Source organism: Vitis vinifera, chromosome 1 (genome assembly GCF_030704535.1).
Source record: "Vitis vinifera cultivar Pinot Noir 40024 chromosome 1, ASM3070453v1".
Taxonomy (NCBI): domain Eukaryota; kingdom Viridiplantae; phylum Streptophyta; class Magnoliopsida; order Vitales; family Vitaceae; genus Vitis; species Vitis vinifera.
Genome location: NC_081805.1, coordinates 25,491,840 through 25,515,866, shown reverse-complemented (window position 1 = coordinate 25,515,866; position 24,027 = coordinate 25,491,840). Strand labels below are relative to the sequence as shown.

Genomic DNA, 24,027 nt, shown 5'->3' with positions numbered 1-24,027 from the left:
TCTATTTATCTATATATCTATCTCTATCTTCAATCCTAAAATGGACAAAAAAGAAAGGTCCAAACATGCTCTCAATTGAAAAAAAGAAATCTCTCTCTCTCTCTTTTCAATCCTAAAACGGACAAAAAAGAAAGGTCCAAAACATGTCGGCTCTCAATTGAAAAAAAGAAATCTTTCTCTATCTCTCTCTTCAATCCTAAAATGTACAAGAAAGAAAGGTCCAAAACATGTCGGCCCTCAATTGAAAAGAAGAAAAAACAAAGACTCAACTTTTATATTGTTTGAATGCAATCACACTTGTGGATTTTCTAATGTTTTGATTCTATTCTAATCAAGCACTTGTCAGGCTTTCGATAATGATGATCCCCTGGTGCCAGAGATTGCTCACATGTACATGACGACTGAAGCAAGTTTGAGACAACTGCAAGGAGCTGGACCCAAGTTTTGCATTTTTATATGTGGGGGCAGGCCCTCTCTCTCTCTCTCTATCTCACTCTCTATCTATCTGTCTATCTCTCTCTTCAATCCTAAAATGGAAAAAAAAAGTCCAAAACATGCTCTCAATTGAAAAGAAGAAATCTCTCTCTCTCTCTCTCTCTTCAATCCTAAAATGATTAAAAAAGAAAGGTCCAAAACATGCTCTCAATTGAAAAGAAGAAATATCTCTCTATCTCTCTCTTCAATCCTAAAATGGACAAAAAAGAACGGTCCAAAACATGTTGACCCTCAATTGAAAAAAAGAAAAAACAAAGACTCGACTTTTATATTATTTGAATGCAATCACACTCGTGGATTTTCTAATGTTTTGATTCTATTCTAACCGAGCACTTGTCAGGCTTTCAATAATTAAAGAAGACAAATTTCCCATTATTAAAGTTTAGGAGTGAAAGTGTGAACAATTACCCAAGGTGTGCATGGTTTGATTAGTTCAACTTTAAGTGTAAAATCAAATCAAATCAGTCTTATATGCTTTTAGGTATGAAGAATTGAACTAATAAAATTGTAAAAATGGACTAATTAGTTTGGTTTGGTGGAACTAGATTTGGTTTAATAACAAAACCAAGATGTCCATTCTACATTATAGCCCAATGTTGAAATTAAGAAGATGATTGAGTTACCAAGAAATTTAAATATTAAAGTAAACAACTTGAATCTTATTTATTTTTCATTTCAACCTAGTTTGAGACTTCGTCTAATTTGTATATAAATTTTAGTTTAATTGGTTTATTACTAGTTAATAAATTGTTGATCGAAATACATTGATTCCGTTTTATATTTCGAAAATTGAAATTGTTAAAAAAAAAAAATTAAACTTGATCCATTTATAATGGTTTGATCATTTTCGTAGACATTAAAATTTTTAGTGAATTAAATTATCACTAAATTGATCTTTAAAATTATTAGTTCCCAATTCAGTAAAATTTTTGCTTGACGAGATTGATCACACATACATTTGACACATGACATATATTAAAAAGGTGACATGTCACAAAATTTGAAATGTTACAAAATTTGGTCTTACAATTAAATTATCACTAAATTGATCTTTAAAATTATGGCTTCCCAATTCAATAAAATTTGTGCTCGGCAAGTGATGGATCACACATACATTTGACACATTATATATATTGAATAAGTGACACGTAACAAAATTTGGAATATTACAAAATTTGGTCTTACAAATAAAATTAAATCTTCCAATTAAGGTTAAAAAAATAATTAAAAATAATATTCTCTTATTATTAAATTTTCTTAATGAAAAAGACAAGTCATTAGAATCAAGAAAGCAAATTCTTTGAATTAAGCAATTAAATATTAAAGAATTCTAAAATTTAATTCCCTAATTTCACCTAAAAATGGGGTTGACTTCCTTCAACAAGGGGAAGATAGACAAAATTGACTCCATAGCTAAAAGGGGCTTTACAAAGAAGAAAAGGTTTTATAATTCAAATATTCATTTATTTATTTAAATAAATAAAGAAATAAAATTGTATGAGAGGCTCTTTAATTCAAATATATTAATTACCAAATCTTTAAAGTTTTAGTCTTGCCAACAAGAGAGAAAAAAAAAAAAAAAAATTCCTTGTCTTGTCCACATGTCGTGGACAATGTGTTTGAACGAGGAGTCCATATGTCACCGGTTAAGCTCTAAGGTCACTGTCCCAAGGGAAAGGTTCCAAGAAAAGAAAATGATAAAAAATTCAAATGGTGGTTTAATATATAATAATAATAATAATAATAATATATTATTATTATTATTATTAATATTATTATCACATTATTTTAATATGAAAGGTTCTTCAAGCAAGTGTATTAGGCCAATTTCTTCTTTTGTTACATCATTTATTTATAATAATAAAATAAATATACATTCATATAAGATAATAAATATGAAAATAATATAGGTAAAAAAAATACACTAAGATAATAAACAACTATTGGAAGCAAAATTTTATTTTGCTTATATATGATATATCTTTTTTAATAATAAATACTATAATATAATTATTTAATAAATTTAGAAATATTAATATATTTATGTTTTGTTGTTATTATGATTTAATATGGTAAAGATAGAAAGGCATTTTGATTATTTGTATTTTTAAATTTCATGATGATTAAATTATAATATTATAATTTTTTTTCTACTTTCGTGAAATCAAATATAGCAAAAGTACTCTTAGACATTTCAAAGTGATGATTGTTGATTTTAAACAAGATAACAAACACTAATAGTTTGCCAAAAATCATTAATCTATTTTCTATTTGCAACATGAAAATCTGAAAAATTCTTACTTCCCACAATGTTTGAACTTATTTTTGCCATTTTTTTTTCTTGATCTAACAACAAGCTTGACCGCACAAACTTGGAGATCAATGAGAATAAAAGTGATGAGGGTGATGAAGTTCTCAACAGTATAGTTTTAAGGTATATACATTTTTAATCTTGATGGACTAAAGGCCCATAATTCATCAAAATGGGCCAAAGTGAGGACATGGGCCTCTGTACAATACATTACATTGATTATGGCCTAAAACAATACCCATGCACAACCAAATATGGTTTACAATATACGTAGTCCACAAAAAACATTTGACATTAATAAGTGAATTTAGGTGATTATGCTAGTCTAGTACATAATTTCAAAATGTGTTAACATTTTATTCTCCCTTTAATGTTAAATGACCAATCATGAAACAATAAAAAGTTTTATTTGAAAATTTATATATTTTCAAACTCTTGATTCCTCTTTATAAATGTAGACAATGTTTGAGAAGTAATGAAAAGAATTATTAAAATTTATTAATCTTGAAGAGAAATAAAGAAAATGGGAATGTCCTTTGAATTTCTGAAGAGAAAAAAAAAAAGTTACTTTTCGGTATTATGGTAAGATCCTAAGAGATTTTGGGCCCTCAAAGTCATAAAACCCTTCTGGCTAGTGATTGCCCGTTTTTTTGGGGCGTCGAAAAGAATCGTTTCTCCAACAACATTGCTACCATCACTGACGTCCTCATCACTAACGAGGCCTAAACACCGATTCTCTCTTTTCTTCTCCGAAATACTCTTGTGTATTTCAAATTCGGAGCCAAAATCTGGTCAAAGAGAAACAACAACCCGAAATTCAACCCGGTTGGCCAGCCATTGATGAGAGGTCTCTAAAGATTGTTGTCTTCTTCGCTTCACAGTGAAGAAATGCATAGTCGGGGACCGAATCACCGGCTATCTGGTTCGGCTTTCAGATCTCAAGTTTCGGTTCTCATGCTAGTCGTGTCGACACCATGGCATCGATTTACGTCGCCGGTCGGTGAGTTCTGGCACTGTTTCATGTTGTGAATTGATTTTCGTTTCTTAGTTGTAATAGTGCTTTATGGTGTGGTTAATTTCGTTGATTTAGGTTTTTGTTTTGTGATGCTTTGATTTTGATTATAATTGGTCTATTTTTTTTTTTCAAAAAAAAATTGTTTTTATGGAAATCTGTTTTCGGTAGGCTACGGCAGGATTATGAGAATGGGGCTTATTTGATTAAAGAGCTGGATAGGAGAACTAGTCTGGTATGTTTTTTATCTTTACTTTTATGTATTACCATTTGTTATTCAATTGTAGCTTCAAATTTCCCCACAGTTTGTTGATGCATTTTTTGGGACTATTTTGTTATCGAGATTAAATTATAGAATTATAATGATACAAAGGGGGTCTTGACATTGTATGGAACCAGAATCAGTCCATCATGGTTTAAATTAATTATACGTTCTATAGCATTACATTACAATGCCAAATAAATTAGTGATTTGCATGAGCTCATGCCTTTTTCTTTCTTTCTTTCTGTTTTTGTCTTTTTTTTTTTTTCTTTTATTGAAACTATTTGAGATGATACCAACCTAATTTTTTAAAAAAAATTAGTTGTTCGGAGTAATTAACTAGATAATGGGTTTTTCCATTTTAATGGTTTTCACGTGCAATCAGCCAATGACACACTGAAAATTATAGCATGCAGGTAAATAACTTATACCTATCCTTCCTTTATGTGGGGTTCTTTTTTTGGGGCTTTTGTTATAATAGACAAAATATAATCTAGAGGTCATGGTGATGGTTCTTTAATTTTATAGGGAACAACACAAGAAGTTAGTAGCCCTTGAGATGGAGTTAGCGGCAGCGCAACAAAAAGATTTTGCCTCAAAGAACTTGTTAGAAAATAAGGGGACTCCTCCCAAGAAAAGGCTTTTAGCTGTTGTTGGAATTATTACAAAGTTTGGCCACAAGAACAATAGAGATGCAATCTATAGAGGCACAAATGCCAACTGGTAGAATGCCCTTCTTTTTTGTAAGTTTCGCTCTTTATTCTTTGTATGGTTTACATAGAGAATGACCCAGTTGACACTTAACACATTGACATTTTTGTTATAAGCATATAAGGGATAAAAACAGGACGCTTGTAGTCTGAACTCTTATTAACATGAAAACTTTTAGTGAACTTCCATTTTTCATCTATTTTTTTTTCATTGTTTTGTTTATTTTCTCAGTTTGCAATGGTCATTTTCAATAGTTTGCAAACTCCATCAACCAATTAGAAAAGCCTTGGAGCTAACAGGTGCAAATTATAAGAAGCTAAAATCTCGTTTCTCTAGGATTTTTCTAAAGTTGCTCAAATGAATGGAAAGCAGAAAACTATCAAGAGGCCCTACCCCTGCCTTGCATCCTCTATGCCCCTGTTTACAGAAATTTGGAGTTTGTCTTTAATATAATAAGGGAGACAATAGTTTGCATAATAATGGAACAGGAAGTAATATTTTGATTCACTGCTGCAAAAAGTAATATTGACATAACTTATGTGCTAAACTGCACTTAAATGCTTAGCACAAAAGTATTTTATTCTTCATTTGAGAGCATTACTTTAAACCTTATATGTTAGCATCACTTTTTCCATAACTAATCTTTCTTTCTTTCCCCTTATCCAAGACAATGCATATCAAGTGATTGATACTTAAGTTAATAGCCTTAGCACCCACATGGGGTGAAGTTTGAATCCAGAATTTCCTAATAGTCTTAATACGCTTCCTCAAGTGTGTTCGAACTTAAGACGTCAATGTTAAACCATCACTTTACCAACAACTTTTAAGTTACTCAGTAATAAGCCAACAATGGGATATTAAGGCGACTGACAGGTAGGCTAATAGCTTGAGCAATTCTTTTATAATTGTTGAGCTGTGGACATGAACAAATGCAGTGCACCCAAATACCCAAGGAGTGAGCCCATTTGAGGTTCTGAAGTGTGGATAGAAACTCTTAAGTATCTCTACGGGGCTTTTGTTGTCTAACACTCGTGAGGGAATTCTATTTATCATGTATGTGGCAGTAAGAATAGCTTCCCCCCAATAGGACTTAGGAACATTCCCTTGAAAGAGTAAGGCTCGGGTTGTGTTGAGTAAATGCCCATTTTTCCTCTCGACTACCCCATTTTGTTGGGGTGTGTTAACACATGATGAGTCATGGAGAATGCCCTATGATTGAAAATAGGGTGACAAAGTCTGGTTGAAGTAATCTCTAGCATTGTCTTTCATAAAGCTTTTTATTTTAACCCCAAATTGGTTTTGAACCATTGAGTGGAAGGTATAACAATGCTAACATCAGATTTTTGTTTAAGAAGAAAGATCCATGTAACCCGAGTGTAGTTATCAATTAAGGATACAAACCAACGAGCCCCAGAAACATTAGGTATAGTCGAAGGACCCCATATGTCACTATGAATCAAATGAAAAGGATGAGAACTTCTTTTATTGCTAATAGGAAAAGATACACGAGTATGTTTTGCCAATTCACAAGTTTCACAATGAAACTCAAAAATATCTAATCCTTGGAAGAAATGAGGAAACATGACCTTTAAAACCCTAAAAGATGGATAACCTAGACGTAGGTGATACAACCAAATGGTATCTTTATTTGAGAAACCGAGAAAAGACAACGACAAATTATTACTAGTTTTCTGAGATGATTCAAGGTGGTAAAGACCAAGTCCAATCCTCCTCCCCAAGCCTTGTTCTTGAAGAACACAATAAGAAGGGAAAAAAATAGCATAATATTTAAGATCATGAGTAAGCTTTTGAATGGAAACAAAGTTGGCCGACAATTTTGGTACATGGAGGACAATTTTAAGAATAAGGGTAGGTGTGATGTATATGTCTCCGAAACCTGCAACAATAGCCAAAGAGCCATTGGCCACTACAATTTTCTTGTTACTTGGGCTTGAGGTATAGGTATTGAAAAGTTGATATTGGAGGTCATATGGTCTGTGGCACCAGAGTCTATTATCCAAGAGTCATCATAAACTCTATGTGAGGCATTTATGCAGAAAGAGAGTGAAGGTGTACCTGAATTTTCCAACATCTTCCACGAAAAAACCTGATCTCTTGGAATTAAGGCCGATCGCGAAACAAAAAAATCAGCAGCAATGAAGGCTGGTAAAAGAACACGTGAATAAAAAAAAAAATCCAGCTATGAAGGCCAGAAAAATGGCGATGAAGGCCAGAATGATGCCCAGGTCTTAAAAACCTACAACTCTGATACCATGACACGAAATATGGGATGAAAAATAATAAATTATGTCTATTAGATTGATTATACACACAGTTTATATAGGAGATTATAAGAGAAGAAATAGGAAACAAGAGACATAATAGGAAACTAACTTATTTCTAAATCATAAAACTATCTATTTACAGAAATAGGAAACTAATAAAACTATCTATTTACAGAAATAGGAAACTAATAAAACTATCTATTTACAGAAATAAGAAACTAACAAAACTATTTATTTACAAAAATAGGAAACTAACATAATAGGAAAATAATTCTCCTATTTTATTTATAGCTCAACAATAATGTTTAATGGTTTAAATGTTGACAATTAAAACACTTACAAAAGCATGATGACTTACCTATCGTTTTCATACAGATACTCTAGAAGCAACTCTTGCTACTCATTTGAATAAGCCTTGAGTTTATATTGGGTGGAAATCAGGCGAAGTTTTCTCATTGTGAGTATAATCAAAGTTTTTTTTTTTTTTTCTCTAATGATGAGAAAACGAGTTGTTTATGATATTCTACTTTCATATATTGTATTATCTTTTCATATTGTCTGAATTATGTAGGATCCACAAGTGGTAGGAACCAAACTGGTAGAAATTTGGTGATGGAAAACCGTGAGTAATTCTGTATTGATTTCATCTTGTCTCTTATATTAGGATAGGTAATTATTACTTTCTAATTCTGTTAACTAGTCAGGAAGTCTCTTAGCATCTCTGAATTCATCTGACAGGTGATAGAAGTCCCAATGAACAACTAGGGCATTGTCCAATAAGACGCTTGCTTGATAGAGAGTCAGAGCACCATCCCTGAAGTTTTTGAGGCATTTAAACAATTTATCATTCTATCATATTCTTGCCATCTGTTACACTTAATTTGCCTACCCCATGCACCCATATTTTAACCATCTCAGCTCTGATTTATGCCAAGAAATCCTGGAGTTTGCATAGGGATGCCTTCTCAGGAAGTCAGGCTTACATTGGCTGAAGATACATTTAGCAAATTTATATGCTGGTGGAGTGGACAAGTTATCATATGAGGGTTGGGTAGCATTTACTCAGAATCATTTGGAAGATATCTTTTAGTCCACAAACAGACCTCTGGAAGGAAGACGCTGGTGGTTGTCTGTCGAGAATCCTTTTCAATGTTTGGCACCGTGTATTAATCTCTCAGAAGCATTAAGAAGCTCCCCTCCAAAGACTACTATTTCACACATGCCTGTCCACTAGGTGCTTCATTCTTAGCATGATCACATTCAAACTGAGAAATGTTTACTGAGTGAAATCAAATTAATCCCACCTCCTCCCTACTCCACCCAACCCCACAATCAAAAGAAATCTCAAAACTAGCTTTTATTGGAATTGTGTTCTATGCATAAGCATATCATTTGTTGCCCTATGTATTTTGTATAAACTCCTCCAAGTATATAGCTCTTCTGCATTTACACATGGAAAATGACAGTCACATGATTGTACATATCCTTCAGAGTACCCCATTTGTTACCCCATTATTAGGAGCAGAAATAATGGATGGACCACTTCTTTCACAGCCCTGTCTTATGTTTGCACTATCCTACTGTAGTAGGCTTGAGAGGATAACAGACATTTCTCGAACTTTACTTTTGTTTTCATACTAAATGCTTAGATTCAGGTCATTTGTCTATCCAAAACTTAATCTAAGATTGTATTGTTCTATCTTTTTCAAGGATGGCTCATGCAATGGCTTACAACACCATGCTGCCCTTTGAAGGGACAAGGTTGTGGAATTTTCTGCTTTTGATTGATTGTTGTGGAGTTCTAACTATGTGATATGGAAACATGGGTTTTGATTAGTTAGGCATAGTTTTTTACTCTTTTTATGCTTTGAGACTAAATGTGTCTCCGCTTTGATCTTCTCTCTTTTTTGTAGAAAAAAAGAATTTTGTTAAGGAAAGATGGTAAAAGGATAAGGAGTTGGAAATTGAAACCCAAGAAAGAAACCAAACTTTGTTTGAGTTTAGTGCAGTTTATTTAATTTGATTTTTCAAGTAATTTCAAAGTTTGGTTGTGTCAAGAAAGGGGATTATCATCAGTATTTCTGATCAGTGTCTGAAGACTAAATTTTAGTTAGACCTTAGTATTGGAGGAGATAAATTTTTATTTATTTATTGAAGTTTCCTTGTTCTTTGGCTGCAGAACTTTGTATTTGGGATTATTATTTGATTATGCAGGTTATATATATATATGGATTATGCAATATTGGAAATTATAATTTTGTTGCTTCAACTAAAGTTTTATATAGGTAATAGAAAATATATACTGGAAAAAGTGGTATGACCTCTTCAATTTTGAAATGAGAATTTTAATTAAAATATTTGAAAAAAAAATCAAGACTTCAGTTGTGGGCAAACATAAGCTGTGTCCACATAATAACCTATGACAGCGGACAAGGAAAAGTGGCATCCATATGAAGCCCTATAATTGCGGCTGACAAAAGGTCATGTCTATAATACTATATAGTATTAAATTCTGTAGATATCACACCTTCATAGCAGCAACTATCAGCTGTCCCAACCACATATAGAGCTTTTAGTTGAGGAAACAACATGAGCGCAGGGATAGCTTCAGAACTTCTTGTGTTTTTTACTGGTGGCTGCAACTATAGGATTTATCTGCATTCCTATGGCCTTCGCAGTTATGAACTTAACTTCTTGTAGTGTGTAACACTCTCGCCTCGTGTATGATTGCATGAACTTGCAACACATGTACTGCACAACTCTTTGTTAATGGTTATAAAAAATATTTTTCTATTTTTGAGAATTGAAAATAAGAAAATCTTGTTTGACACTAAGAAAATAGTAAACAATTTTTTATTTTTAAAAACAGAAAAGTTTTTGTTCTTAAAAAAAAAAGATTTTTATAAGAACATATTTTAGTTGTTTTTAATTGTTTTCTAGGATTATTTTAAAAAATAATAATAAGATAAATATGAAGGATAATTAAAAATAAAATGCTACCTACAAAACTTTTTTTTTAAAAAAATATTTGAAAGTAAAAAATAGGTTAAAAATATTTCAAAATTCTCAAACAAGCTTTTATCATATAAATATCAGAGAATTGTTTTTTAAAACTATTTTCAAAAACTATTTTTTTTAGAATAGTTTTCAAAATAATTTTTATACTAACTTAAAATATATTTGACAATGATTTTAGGAAGCGTTTTTAATTTTTTTTAATACTTGAAAGATGAAATTTTTTAAGTATTAATTAAAAAAATAGAATCCTTCCTACAATCATTACTAAATAAACTCTAATTCTCTCTACCGAAGGCTTGTAGGGGCTTTTATAATTTGCCTACCAATCATGTTAGACATGTGGTAACCATGTTATGAGATTTTGGGTTAGCATTGGCTAGTTTGCACTTGTATGTAGTTAATTTTTGTTTTTAAAAATAAAAAATGAAACTAACTTCGATATAAAATATAATTTTTTTTTGAAACTTACGTTACTTCAAATTTCAAAATTTATAGTGATTTTTAAAGATATGAGGTGAGTTTATACTTTTGATATAAAAATTTCTACTAAAAAATATTACTATTTTTTGTTGTAAAAAAATGTATAAAAAAAAGTCAATATATAAATAATAAAAGTTGAAAGAACATTTTCAATACATAGATTATCTTAAGGGTTCAAATGTGGGCTAAGTCTAAAACTTAATATTAAATCTTCTCTCATTCAAATAATAGTATTTATAAATAATAGAATATCCTAAATAAATATAGTTATGGACAAATATTTCAAATAGATTTCTCAAATATTAGTATCAAAAGAAAATTTCATTAACCATGACGAGCTCCCTGTTTCAATCTAAAACATGTAAATAAACATAATTAACTTTAATTTAAACAAGATTTAGATTTATATTATGGACAATATAGTAAACCTAAAAGATGATCATAAGTTTCTTAGTTCATGACTTCAATTAATAGAAAAAATATTTACAAGCTCAATTTTGTTGGAATTTTGTTCATTCATTCTAGTTTGAGACTTTGTATATTTTTCTATAACTTACCCTCCATTAAAGATACAAGATTATTTAGAGTTAACTAGGGATTGGACAGCACAAGTATAGAGAGTTATGAAAAGAATAATAACTTTTAATTGAAAAAGATTTAGGAGATCGAGTGCTCAAGCACTTGAATTAGGGATGGCAATGGGGCGGGTCATTTCGGGTACCCGCCCCGCCCCACCCCACCCCTAATGGGGCGGGATATTATTTTTTTAAACGGGTATGGGACAGGTTTGAGATTTTTTTTTTAAACCCGGGGCGGGTTCGGGTATTGCCCCGCCCCGCCCCACCCCACCCCACCCCACCCCGATTATATATAAAATTAAAATTAAAATTAAATTTAATTTAAAATTTAAAATTATTTTAATTTAATTTTTATTTTATTATTTTTAATATATAGATAATAATAAATTATTTTTAACAAAATAAGTTATAAAAAATATAATAATTTAATTATTTATAAAGTATATTTAATTTAATATAATTAAAAATTTTAAAAGTAATTTTAAAAAAATTAAAATTAAAATTAAATAAAAAGTTAAACGGGGTATGGGAATGTAGCATACCCGCCCGCCCCGCCCCGTTTAATTTTTTAAATGGGACGGGGATGGGAAGTGCTTTAAATAAACAGGACGGGGTTGGGAGGGGGGCGCCCCGCCCCGAACCCGCCCCGTTGCCATCCCTAACTTGAATCTAGCTTTCATGGCTTGGAGCACTCAAGTATTGCTTGAGAGTACCCGATGACAAGCACTCAAGTGCACTTACCTCGTGCTTGAGTACTCAAAAGTGGGGTTTCCAAAAAATAAGTTTGCATACAACACTCCTTGAGAAAAACAATGATCCCATACATATATATGATCCATGGTTTGAGTAAAACATTTCTTATATTTATAATAAGTTTATTTTATAGTGTTGTTATTATATTATACTAATGTTGTTAGGCCATATTTTGCTAAACAAAATGAAGAGAAACCCATTATTTGGCAAATATTTTATAATTAGAGGCAAAGTTTAAAATATTGATAAAAATAGATATATTGGTGCTTGAATTTTATGAATATATCGAAAATATCAGAAAAATATTGATGAATATTTTGATAAAAATATCAATCTTGTTTCAAAATTCATGAAAATGCTTTAAAAACTTTCAAAAAATGATAAAATAAATAATAATACACATATTAAAGTTATTTTGTATGCTTAAATTCCTTTAATATATTTGTATTCATTTATTTTTAAATTTTAAAAATACTTTTATTGAAAGATGTTTTATTACATTTTAAATAAAAAATTAAATTGATTTATATAAAATATTCAAAACCATTACCCGATAAAGACGCCTTTTGTAGGAGAAGTATTCACCGCCATCCATGCAAATCAAACCCACCTTTGATATTTATTCACAATTTCATATATTATATATATGTCTACTAAACTTATGTATGTTTATAGCTATATATATATATGGGTTTATACATGTGGGTGTGTGAATGAAAAGTTGGAAAATAGTCTATTGTTCTTTATTGAAGAACGATAGCTAGCTTTTCTATTCGTCTCTCATTCTCTGTATTGTTTTGTTTCTCTCTCATGGGGACTTACCTTTGTTTGTGAATCGGAACCTATGCTCAATTAGCTTAAGAATTACCCAATAGTTTGTTTGAATCAGAAGGAGTTTGGGTGGGAGAGTCTTAAGGTTTGTGATTTGGGGGGTTTTGGTGTTGTGGGAGCTGATTGGTGTCTGGGTTGGGAAGAATATAGGGTTTGTGATATGGGGTTTTGGTGTGGTTGAGGTGGGGAGGGAAAGATTGAATCTTGGGGATTGTTTTTGTTGGTGGGGTTTTGAAGATGGTGGAGAATCGTGGATCGAGTGTCGTCTGATCGCCGCTTTTCCAGTGGCGAGCAACCGTCCGATTGGAGGCGTCCTCAACAGCCCCTTCTTCTGGACCCACCGCCCGGTCGAGCAAGCGATCTCGTATCTCCTCCTCTTCTTCTTCAACGATCCCAATTTCATCGAACCCCAACGCCCATGCTACAGTGAAAATTTAATTTTGAGGGGAGCGGAGCTACACTTTGACCGAAGCCAACTGACATAAATATCGGGAAATTTCCCGAAAAATCGGCAAAAACCGATATTTTGGCCATAATTTCAGAAAAAGAGCGAAATTCCTTCCAATCGATTATCCGTCCTCAATATCGTATCAAGCTTCACCGATAACCGAAATATCGGGGAAATTTCGTCGATACAAAAGACATTTCAATCACCTACTAGAGGTGGTGATGAACACTGATGTTAGTAATTAGGTTTGCCATATTTTTCAATAATGTACAATTAGCTCAATCACTTGAAGCTTATACCAAAAATATATTTGAATCAATAATGGACAAAAATTTTTGACTGGTTTAGTGATAATCAACTACCAAATTATCATAAACATAGAAGTTGAAAGGATAATTTTAAGGCATAGATGACTCTAAAATATCAAAAGTAGGTTGAGTATCCAACTTAATATTACAACTTTTCTTACTTAAATGACAGTTTACAAATAACAAACCTACCTAAAGAAAAATAATTGTTTGCCAATATTTCAAAGATAAGTTCTCAAACACTCGTACCAAAGAAATCTTCATTACCACTAAGAATTCATCATTGTATTCAATCTGCAACAAGTAAATACACATAATTAGCTTCAATTTAAGCAACATTTAGATTTTCATCATTGAATATAAATAGCATGTTCATTATTATTGTTATTATTATTATATAATTAATTAATTAACAACATAATATTAACAAACTTGGTTATAGAGACTATTTAAATTCTTATAGTTTTCATACTTATGGTATTAACCATACTCAAATGAGTATATTTGTCAATAAATTTAGAGTTTCAACTAACAACCTATAACAATCTATAACCTTAGCTGCTTGTTTGTATATTTTTTTGGAATTCAACCTTGGAAAAAATTTCATGTTTCTTAATCTTCCCTATGAAAATCGCATTATGTAAATTCAAAGAGTTGAACCCAATTATAAACTTCCTCAATCCTCTTTCTAATGACTCAAACTAAGAAATTGATTACCCTATGCATTGTATTTAGGAACTTAATTGTAGTAAGGAAAGAGAAACAACTTATATTCATATGCATGGTTGAAGGGTCTAAAAATATGCCTCTTACTATACATGCTTTGAACATTTAAAGCAATATACTTTTAGTAAAATCTAAGTCCAACAAGACTACAATTCAATTTCTTTTGTAAATTTAAATCATTATTTCCAATTCAAGAATTTAAGAAATCATATAATAAAATATAAGTATAAAAAGATTAATAGCTAACAAATATGTACCTAAACGGAGATGGCCTTACACTACATTGTAATGAAATTCATCTTACCTTCTTTTTGTATGATGTTTGTTATTTTGAAACCTTATCACCCTCTGCAAAAGAGCTGAATTCATTGTGATGATAATCATAACACACCAAAAATACAATGAAATTAAAAAACAAAAAAGGAAGAAAAAAAAAAGGAAAAAGAATGGGAAGTGATGTAAGATATTTCACCTTTTTAGCCATGAACTCCATTTGCTTCCATCTTCCTTTTCAGACTAGCCACATTCACTGCAGTGAAGACATATAGCCTATCTCTGGTTTCATCAATGAACCGGAAATATGCCTGCCTCCAAGACTTCTTTAGAACCAAACTGCCACATACAGCCCAAAATCCCACCGGAAAGCCCAATCCCATGCTTATGAAGAACCATGACATGTCCCATTCATCTTCATCTTCCTCCTCATCTTTGTGATCTTGATCATTTAGAGTGGAGCAGTTGGTTGACAATGGAGGCCCACAAAGTCCCAGGTTCGCCTCATAAATGGATGGATCGTTGAATGTCGAGAACTGGTTGGTTGTTGGAATTGGTCCTGACAGGCGGTTATGCGATAGGTTCAAATGGTTCAATGAGGTTATAGAAGACATGCTCGGAGGAATTGGGCCTGAAAGGCAGTTGCATGAGAGGTCAAGAGTTTCTAGCCCTTGCATGGCTCCAATCTTTTCAGGTATCTTTCCAGTCAACTGGTTTCGGGACAAATTCAAGGTACCCAGGGTCGAGAGATTTGTGATCTCTTTTGGGATCTCTCCCCAAATGTTATTGCTAGAAAGATCAATCAAATTCACAATTGGCAGTATGCTATCAAATTCCATATATTGTCCCTTTACAACTAGCTCCATGTGCTCCGAATAGGAGTAATGATTAAAGGGGTCGTTAAAATTTCTGTCTAATAAGGTCACAAAACTTAAAGCAGTTAAATTGCCTAAGCATTGTGGGATGAATCCTGATAAATTGTTCACTGCAAGATCCAAAATGTGGAGATTAGAAAGCCAACACAATTGCTCAGGAATATCTCCTATCAACATGTTGCCTCGTAGACGCAGCTGCTCCAGTGATGGCATTCTTTCTCCAATCCATTTGGGTATCTCACCCGAAAACCTGTTATTTCCAAGATCAAGGGCCTGCAACCTTGTGCAGTTTCGTAAGCTTGGAAAGGGTTCCCCAGAAAGATTGTTGTCACCCAATATCAACTGTTCAAGTGAAGATTTTGAAGACATCCAACTCGGAATCCCACCAGACAGTTTGTTCTTGGATAGATCTATGGTCCAAAGCCTGTGCAAATCATTCCAATTCTTTGGAATCTTTCCAGATAAATGATTGTTTGAGAGATCAATTACTTCCAAATCCTTTAGTTTACTAATTGATGAAGGAATGCTGCCATTTAACAAGTTACCAGAAACATCGAGGACTTCCAAACTTGATAATTCCCCGATGTTCAATGGAATTGGACCAGAAAATAAATTGTTTCCCAGATACAAAGATCCCACATTAAGTCGAAGTGGGAGTGGGCCCCCCAAGCGGTTGAAACTTAAATCCACCATTGCGCCTTGGCGAAAGGATAATGAGTTGGGAAGCGTTCCATACAATTGGTTTCTAGAAAGTTCTAACCGCAAAAAATCTTGTTTCCAAAGCCATTCGGGTATTGCATCTGAAATCCCCACATTTTTTAGAATCACATAGAAAAGTCTCTTTTGAGTTCTAAGCCAGTTGGGGAACTTGAGAGATACATAGCAGTTGTAAACCTCGATAAATTTGAGACTGAAGGGAGGAATCCATTCAGGTCTCAAATGAAAACGGAGAGACTGGTTTTTGGGTGATACGAGTAATGAGAAGTCTGTCAGTTTAGTAAGATTACTAAAATGAATTTCAGATATTACCCCTTCCCAAGCATTCCAATTAAGATTCAACTCAGTCAGCTCTCTAAGTTGTTCGATACTTTTTGGAATAGTCCCATTCATTAGATTGTTTGACAAGTCAAGTCTCTTCATCCGCAGCAAATTTCCAATCCATGTTGGAATTGGACCTGAGATGGAGTTTACACTCAGATCAAGACGCTCTAAGTTGGTAAGGTGTTGAATTGAATTGGGGAAGGGACCAACAAAATTATTATACCACAAGTACAGGGATTTTAAATTCTTAAAGAGCCCTAATGAATCTGGCAACTGACCACTGACTTGATTACCGCCCAAGTTTAACTCTTCCAAGGAACTATTAGCGCATCCTGATAAACCATTCACCAATTCAATTCCTTCACTTCCAATATTATTGTATGAGAGATCTAAGGTCACCAAGTTGCAAAGGCATCGCAAATTAACATGGGGAATCGGACCTTTAATTGTAGCATCATTTAAATAAAGATCCATAAGGGTACTGATGTTAAACAACCAGCCAGGCAAAGTAGTGTTGAAATTGTTGTAGGAGAGATCAATGACCGAAGCAGAAGTCAAATTAACAAACGGATTGGAGTACTGAGGGAAGTGACTGAGTTCACAATTGGACAAATGTAATTCTAACAAAAATGGAAGCATGTTTACAGCTTGCATCCAATTTGTGGTTGCTTTACTAAGGTTCACATACCCCAGATCAAGGTATTTTAAAGAAGAAAGACCAGAAAGCCAATTCAAATTATGAACCCTCATTGGATTAAGGTTCACATACCCTCCATTAAGATCAAGATAACGTAACTGTGACAAATTTCCAAGATGAGGAGGAATCATTCCACCAAATGCTGCATTAGAGAGATTAAGGTATCTCAACCTTTCAAATGAGCCCATGAAATTTGGAATTGGAATTCCTTGAAAATCATTAAAACTTAGGTCCAAGTAATTTAAATGTTTCAAGTCAAGTAAGGAATCACTTATCTCACCACCCAAACGTGAGAAGCCACCACCCAAACGTAAGAAGTCACCACCAGATTTGAGGTCAACCTTGACAACATGCCCTGTTTGGTTGTTGCAATCCACACCTTTCCACTTGCAGCAATCTGCACCAACCCAGGAAGAAAGCCTACCTGAAGGATCTATCAGTCCATTTTTGAATTCAAGAAGCGCTTTCCGCTCTACCTCAATGCAGCCCTTGTTCATACCACCATCAATGGAATTGATGATAGTAGCTTCAGCTAGGAGAAGCTCGAAAAACAGAGAAAGGAGAAAAAGAGTAAGAAGTAGAAGGGTGGTTTTTAACTTGCCATTTGATGAATGCAAAGTTGCAAAGTTATTAGTGGGTGTTATATAAATAATAAGATTGGAGTCTTTGGTCTAATTTAGCAACTATTTTAAGTCTTTTGGCCGCCATAAATATAGAAGAAATTATCAAGTTCAATCACAATCGGATCACATATCTCTTCTATCCCTGAGTAAATTAATTCAAGACATTAATTACCAAGTTTTTGGTCCAAAGAAAAAAAGAATTTTTTTTATTCCTAATTTACACTCATCTAATTATTAACTATAATAAAAAATTTCAATTAATTGAAAAAATAAAATTTAGATTTTAATATTTTTCCCAAATTCAAAATTCAAAAATTAATAAATTAATCTCAACTATGTTATTCATAAATCCCAAGATAGGTTACATAAAAATAAGTTTTAACTAAGAAAATTTCTAACATTTTATTAACTACCAAGTATAATTAGAAATCCTAATTATTATGTAATTATCAATTTTCTACTAATTATATAATTAATTATTATGAAATTTTATTATGCTAATAAATTATGATATTTTGGTATATTTTAAAATATATGAAATTACCATTTTTAAATTATTAATTTTAAAATCAAAATAAAAAATATAATAACTATTTTTTAGATATTTTTAACATGTAAACATAAATAAATATAACATTCCAAACATTAATAAAAACAAGCAGTTTAACACTAAACAATATTTATATAATAATAAGAAATAAATAATCTAAACATTTAATCAGTCTACTACATTTAAGTCAAAGTTACGTCTATTCAAATTTCAAACAAAAAATAATTAAATACCACCTTACACTTGTTATGCATTACTCAAGCCATTTATATATATAATAAAGAATTTCAATATATATAAATTTTTAAATAATTTTCATGATATTTTATTTTCGTTTAGGGGAGAAAGTTTCAAATAGCTTTCTTCAATTATTTAAAGTTAGTGACTGTCCATAGAAGAAAATTTTGACACGAATCTAAAAAGAAAAACAATTTTCACACAAGTCTAAAAATGTCTTTTAGAGAAAATTAATACATCATGTATTAAAACATTATTTGAATTTCTTCTCCTCTTGATTGTTTTCTTAGACAATGACTTTTGTGACAAATCCAATCTTATTACTTTTTATTTCCATTTAAAGATGTTTGTTTCTATTAAAAAAAAATGATTACATTGGTTTAGTGTTCATGAACCAATCAAAGCTAAACCAACCGAATTTATCTATCATTTATCAAAAAAATTAAAATAAAAACGATTACACGGTTCGGTATTCATTTCAAAACAACGAATCAATAGAAACCGATCTAATCGAACCTATCTATTATATATTCAACTTAAAAGGTGCAAGTTATTTTTCAACTTCATATTTTGCTTTTCATAATTTACTATAAATTTATGAAGTTATTTTTTAGTTGTCATATTTTTTAAAAATATTTTATTTTTTAAAAATAAATTCACTAAATATTATCTCACATGTATTTGTGATTCACGAAATTTTTAATAATCAAATTAATAAATTTATAAAAGAAAAGTATTATATTTTCTCCATTTTGTTCACTTGATAAACATATCTACAAAAATGTCAAGCGATGTTTGAAATTTACCTCTTTTTTTTTGTTGTGTAATATTTGGTTGATTGTATTTATAAAGCATTATAAATCCCTAGAAAGTACATAAAGTCCTAAATTATTATGAATGAAATAAAATTATTAATTTAAATTTATTATTTATATTAAAAAGTTAAAATAGGTGAAATGAATTTGAAGTAGTTTATAAAAATAATTTATTAACTTTAAATCTATGTTGTATTTTCCTTCTTTTTTTTCTTTCCTTTTATTTTTTATTTTTTTGTATTATTTTTCTTGTATTTCCCCCAAATTTTGTCCAAACCAAACATAAACTTGGAAAATATGTCAAACCAATACTAGTGTTTGAGACTTTGAAAATTTTTTAAAAGGATTGGATCAAGATTCAATCACGATTAGACCACACATAGCCCTTTTGCCCATAAGTAAATTAATTTAAGATATTTTATTTATTAAGATAATTATCAAGTTTTTGAAACATGAAGTTGTTGAACATCCCAGAAAAAGAAAAAAATATGTTTTTTTTTTGTCTGACACACATATAGACTAAGAACTTTTCCTCAATTAAAAGTCAAAATATCACAATAGTCCTTGAAGTCATTGTCTAAGGAGAACAATTACCAAGAAAAGAAATTCAAACAATGCTTTAATGAATGGTGTATATATTTTCTCTAAAATGCATTTTTAGACTCCTACAATTTTTTCTTGTGGGAAAAAATAAAAAATAAAGCTTTATTTTTTTGCCTAACTCACACGCAATAGACTAAGGACTTCGTTTCAGAGTCAACATGTCACAAAAGTTCTTGAAGTCCTTGTCTAAAAAAAATAATAATAAATAATGCTTTAGGTTCCAAAAACTAAAAAAAAAATATAAAAAAATGAATTTTTTATATTTGATTGTCTTATAAAAAATATTAAAAAAAATAAATATAATTAAAATTAATTAAAAATTTATATATTTTTAAATTATTTGATCTTTATATTGATGAGTTAAAATAAATAAAATGAGTTTGAAGTAACAAAAATAATAATTTATCAATTTTTAGTTTATTTTTTTATTTTTTTATATTTTTTTTTTGTATTTTTCTTTAAATTTTGTGAGAACCAAACATATCCTTTATATATATTTTCTCCAAAAAGCATTTCTAGACTTCTATATTTTTGTCCTATGAACCACTAACTAACGTGACGTGAATGATGTGACGTGAATGATGAAAATTCTTCCTACTCCATGTTAAACGATATGGCCAATAAAGGAAAATAAAATATCAGGAAAATTATTTAAATATATATATATATATATATATATATATATATATGCAATTCTTTATTATTATTATACATAAAGGGTTGAAAAACTGCATAACAAGTCTATGCCTTTTGGAAAAATGTTTATTATTATTACAAAATAAACATTTTGTGACGATTGATTATGTAATAGATTAACATTTATTTTTATGTAATGTATCTTTTGATTTATGAATTTTTAATTGAAATTTATTTTTGTAATGTATCTTTTGATTTATGAATTTGTAATTGAAATTTAATTTTCATATCCGGTGGGAGTGCCAGTCACAAAACAAAAAAGTGATGAAGACCATTCGACCCTTCATGGGCCATGTATCACAAGCATATGAGCCATCATGGACCCATCCTGTCCTCAACTTCAACTGTTGCTATAAATCTAAATACTGATGTAGAACCCTATCTCAAAATGGTCCACTGAATAGGTACCTCCCACAAGAAAATTAATGAAAGCTAGAAAAATGAAAAAAAATTAAATAAAAATTGAAGCTTCATTTTTTTTGCCCAACTCACATGGAATAGACTAAGACTTTGTCTCAGTCAAAAGTCAACATGTCACAAAATTCCTGAAGTCATTGTCTAAGAAAAATAATAATAAAATAATAAATAATACTTTAATGTATATATTTTCTACAAAAAGGCATTTCTAGAGTTCTACAATTTTCTCCTATGGACCACTGACCAACTTCAATTAATTGAAGAAAGTTACGTGAATGAAGGAACTTCCTACTCCATGTTAAGTGATATGACATATAAAGGAAAATAAAATATCATGAAAATTATTAAAAATTTTATATTTATACAATTCTTTATTATTATTATCATTATACATAAAGGGTTGGAAAAATGCATAACATGACTAAGTGGTAGTTTTTTTTTTTTTTTTTGTCTAAAATGTAAATAAATCTAAATTATTATTTTTATTTTAATTCTAAAATTAATAATTTAAGAAATAGTAATTTAATATATTTACAAATATATACAAAATTTTAATTTATTACCATAAGAAATATTTTCTAACAATTAATTATGTAATTAGTAGAAAATTTATAATTAGATAATGATTAGGATTTTTATTTATGTTTGGTTGTTAAAAAACTATTAGAATTTTTCTAAGCTAAAACTTATTTTTATGAAATGTATTTTCCGATTTATGAATATTGTTGAGATTAATTTCAACATTTTTCTTTTTTCTTTTTCTTTTTTTTTTAACTCTTCATATGGATAATAGAAAGTGGATTTGTGATGCTTTCTTGGATTTATAACAATTAAAACTTATTTCTTGAATATACAATTTAAAAGTTCAATTGTTAAAATAAAGTCATTTCTCAGAGAGATTTCCTAATTTACTTTAGTTAGTTTTGGATTAGAAATTATACCTTTTAATTTATACTCTCATTATTATTCTAAATCTATTTGAGGTAAATATCAACTAGCTAGATGTTGGATTTGTTAGATAAGGTCGTTCATGTGTTAAGCTCTCAAGTTTGATATATAAAATGACCATAGTACCCTTAACCTCTGTGTCAAGGTATCATAGTATTAAACTTTTAAAAAACATTTTAAACAAATTGGAACGGTATGATCATTATTGTTGAATGAATGTATTGTTTTTTATTGAATGAATAGGTTTTTTTGCTTAATTTAGAATTTTTATGATTTGTGTTTTAGTTAGAACTTTTAGACTATGTTTGATTCCTGTAAACTTTAAGGGAAAATATAAGGAAATAAAATAAAGAAGAAAAATATAAGGAAAAAAAAGATTTAAAATCACTCATTTTAATTCCTTATGTAAATACTAAATAATTTTTAAGAGGTTGCTATTCACAACATCTCTTTTGCTAACGTAACACTTTTTTGTCATATTCTTTTTCACATATACCATTTGTAATAAAGAACTCTCTCTAACCTCCTCTTAACATATTAAACATAAATTCTAGTTGATTAAGGCTACGAATCACATACGAAATACAATGAATAACGAAATTCAATCATTTTATGACAATTTTCTCATATGGACTATTTACTAAGTCTAATATGGATCATGTTAATAATAAATACATGAAACTTCCTACTCCATGTTAAACATTATATATGGTGAAAATAAAATAGAATTTTAAATAATGTTTTAACATATGATGTATGCATGTATTAAAAAAAAAATATCTTTTGACTCTTGTCAAAATTTTCTCTTGTGGACCGTTAACTAAGTCTAATATGGATAGTGTAGGAAGAATAATTAATTGAAGGAAGGTACATGAAACTTTCTACTCCATGTTAAGTATTATATATGGTGAAAATAAAATAGAAATTTAAATAATATTTTAATGTATGATGCATGTATTAAAAATAGAAAAACAAAAACATTTTTTGACTTTTGCCAAAATTTTCTCATGTCGTTTACTAAGTCTAATATGGATCATGTTGGAAGAATAATTCATTGAAGGAAGGTACATGAAACTTCCTATTTTAAGTATTATATATGGTGAAAATAAAATAAAATTTTAAATAATATTTTAATGTATGATGTATGTATTAAAAAAAAAAAAAACATTTTTTGACTTTTGCCAAAATTTTCTCATGTGGACCATTTACATGGTTTAATATGTATCGTGTAGTAAGAAAAATCAATATTTTTAAATTCAGATCGATCATTGAATTAGAAAAGTTACCGATTCATGGTTCACTAGTCAAACCGACGGTCGAAGCGATGATATCATAAATATATAATTTATAAATTATTAAAATTTAAAATAATTATAAAAATAAAAACAATAATTTATATATTATTTTAAAATTAAAATTTTATTTGAAAATCAAAAAATTAGTTTCAAATTAGAAATTTAAATTAAAATCATAATTTTTAATTTTAATTTTGAAAATTTGAAAATTATTTTTAAATCAAAATTTTATTTTAAAATCATAATTTATTTAAAATTGTGATGTTTTGATTAATTTAAATTAAAATCATAAGTTTTAAAAATCATAAAGTAAAAATATATATAAAAGAAAATAAATAATAATTAGATGAGGTAAAAAAATAAATAAATAAATCTAGAAATGAAGGGAAGAAAGGGTGGCCCAAAATGGGAAGAAGGATTGGGAGAAGGTGGTTTTCAGATGGGGGTGGGACTTCTAGTGGGGAAGGGTTTCCACAGCGAGAGGATAAGGGGTTTTGCCACTGAGGGAGCGACGTCTAACCGACCAATGGCCGATGACAGCAACTCGATGTCAATGATAATAAGAGGTAGTAGCTAGGGCAACAGTGCGGGAGGGGTTGTTGGGGAGAAAAAAAAATGATTGAACCGGATGATTCGGAGGGAATCATTTGGTTCGTCCAGTTCGTTAGCCAAATCATCAGTTCAATCGATCCAATTCTGATTCAACTACCTTCCAACCTAATAAACCAAACCGAACCGA

General features: G+C 30.3%; 1 protein-coding gene and 1 long non-coding RNA gene across 4 annotated transcripts; one reads left to right on the top strand and one right to left on the bottom strand.

Annotated features, from left to right (window-relative positions):
- Nucleotides 1-3,395: 3,395 nt before the first annotated feature.
- LOC104880550 (uncharacterized) lies at nucleotides 3,396-9,111 on the top strand. 3 transcript variants are annotated; one of them, XR_786791.3, is made up of 5 exons: nucleotides 3,396-3,806; nucleotides 3,990-4,053; nucleotides 4,609-4,823; nucleotides 7,452-7,533; nucleotides 7,648-9,111. It is a non-coding gene; the product is annotated as an uncharacterized LOC104880550 (long non-coding RNA). The 3 variants fall into 3 exon arrangements; XR_009464902.1 differs by having other exon boundaries at nucleotides 3,420-3,806; nucleotides 4,609-4,803; XR_009464898.1 differs by lacking the exon at nucleotides 4,609-4,823 and having other exon boundaries at nucleotides 3,421-3,806.
- A 4,453-nt stretch (nucleotides 9,112-13,564) lies between these two features.
- Nucleotides 13,565-17,691, bottom strand: LOC100243815 (receptor-like protein EIX2). The gene is made up of 3 exons (XM_010657496.3): nucleotides 14,691-17,691; nucleotides 14,523-14,566; nucleotides 13,565-13,786 (listed from the first exon to the last, which is right to left on the bottom strand). The coding sequence occupies exon 1, from the start codon at nucleotides 17,599-17,601 to the stop codon at nucleotides 14,695-14,697; it is 2,907 nt and encodes a 968-aa protein (XP_010655798.3). The 5' UTR covers nucleotides 17,602-17,691; the 3' UTR covers nucleotides 13,565-13,786; nucleotides 14,523-14,566; nucleotides 14,691-14,694.
- Between the last annotated feature and the right edge of the window lie 6,336 nt (nucleotides 17,692-24,027).

Excerpts from the sequence above, each read along its gene's own strand:
- LOC100243815 (XM_010657496.3), bottom strand. The coding sequence starts at position 17,601 with ATGAACAAGGGCTGCATTGAGGTAGAGCGGAAAGCGCTTCTTGAATTC.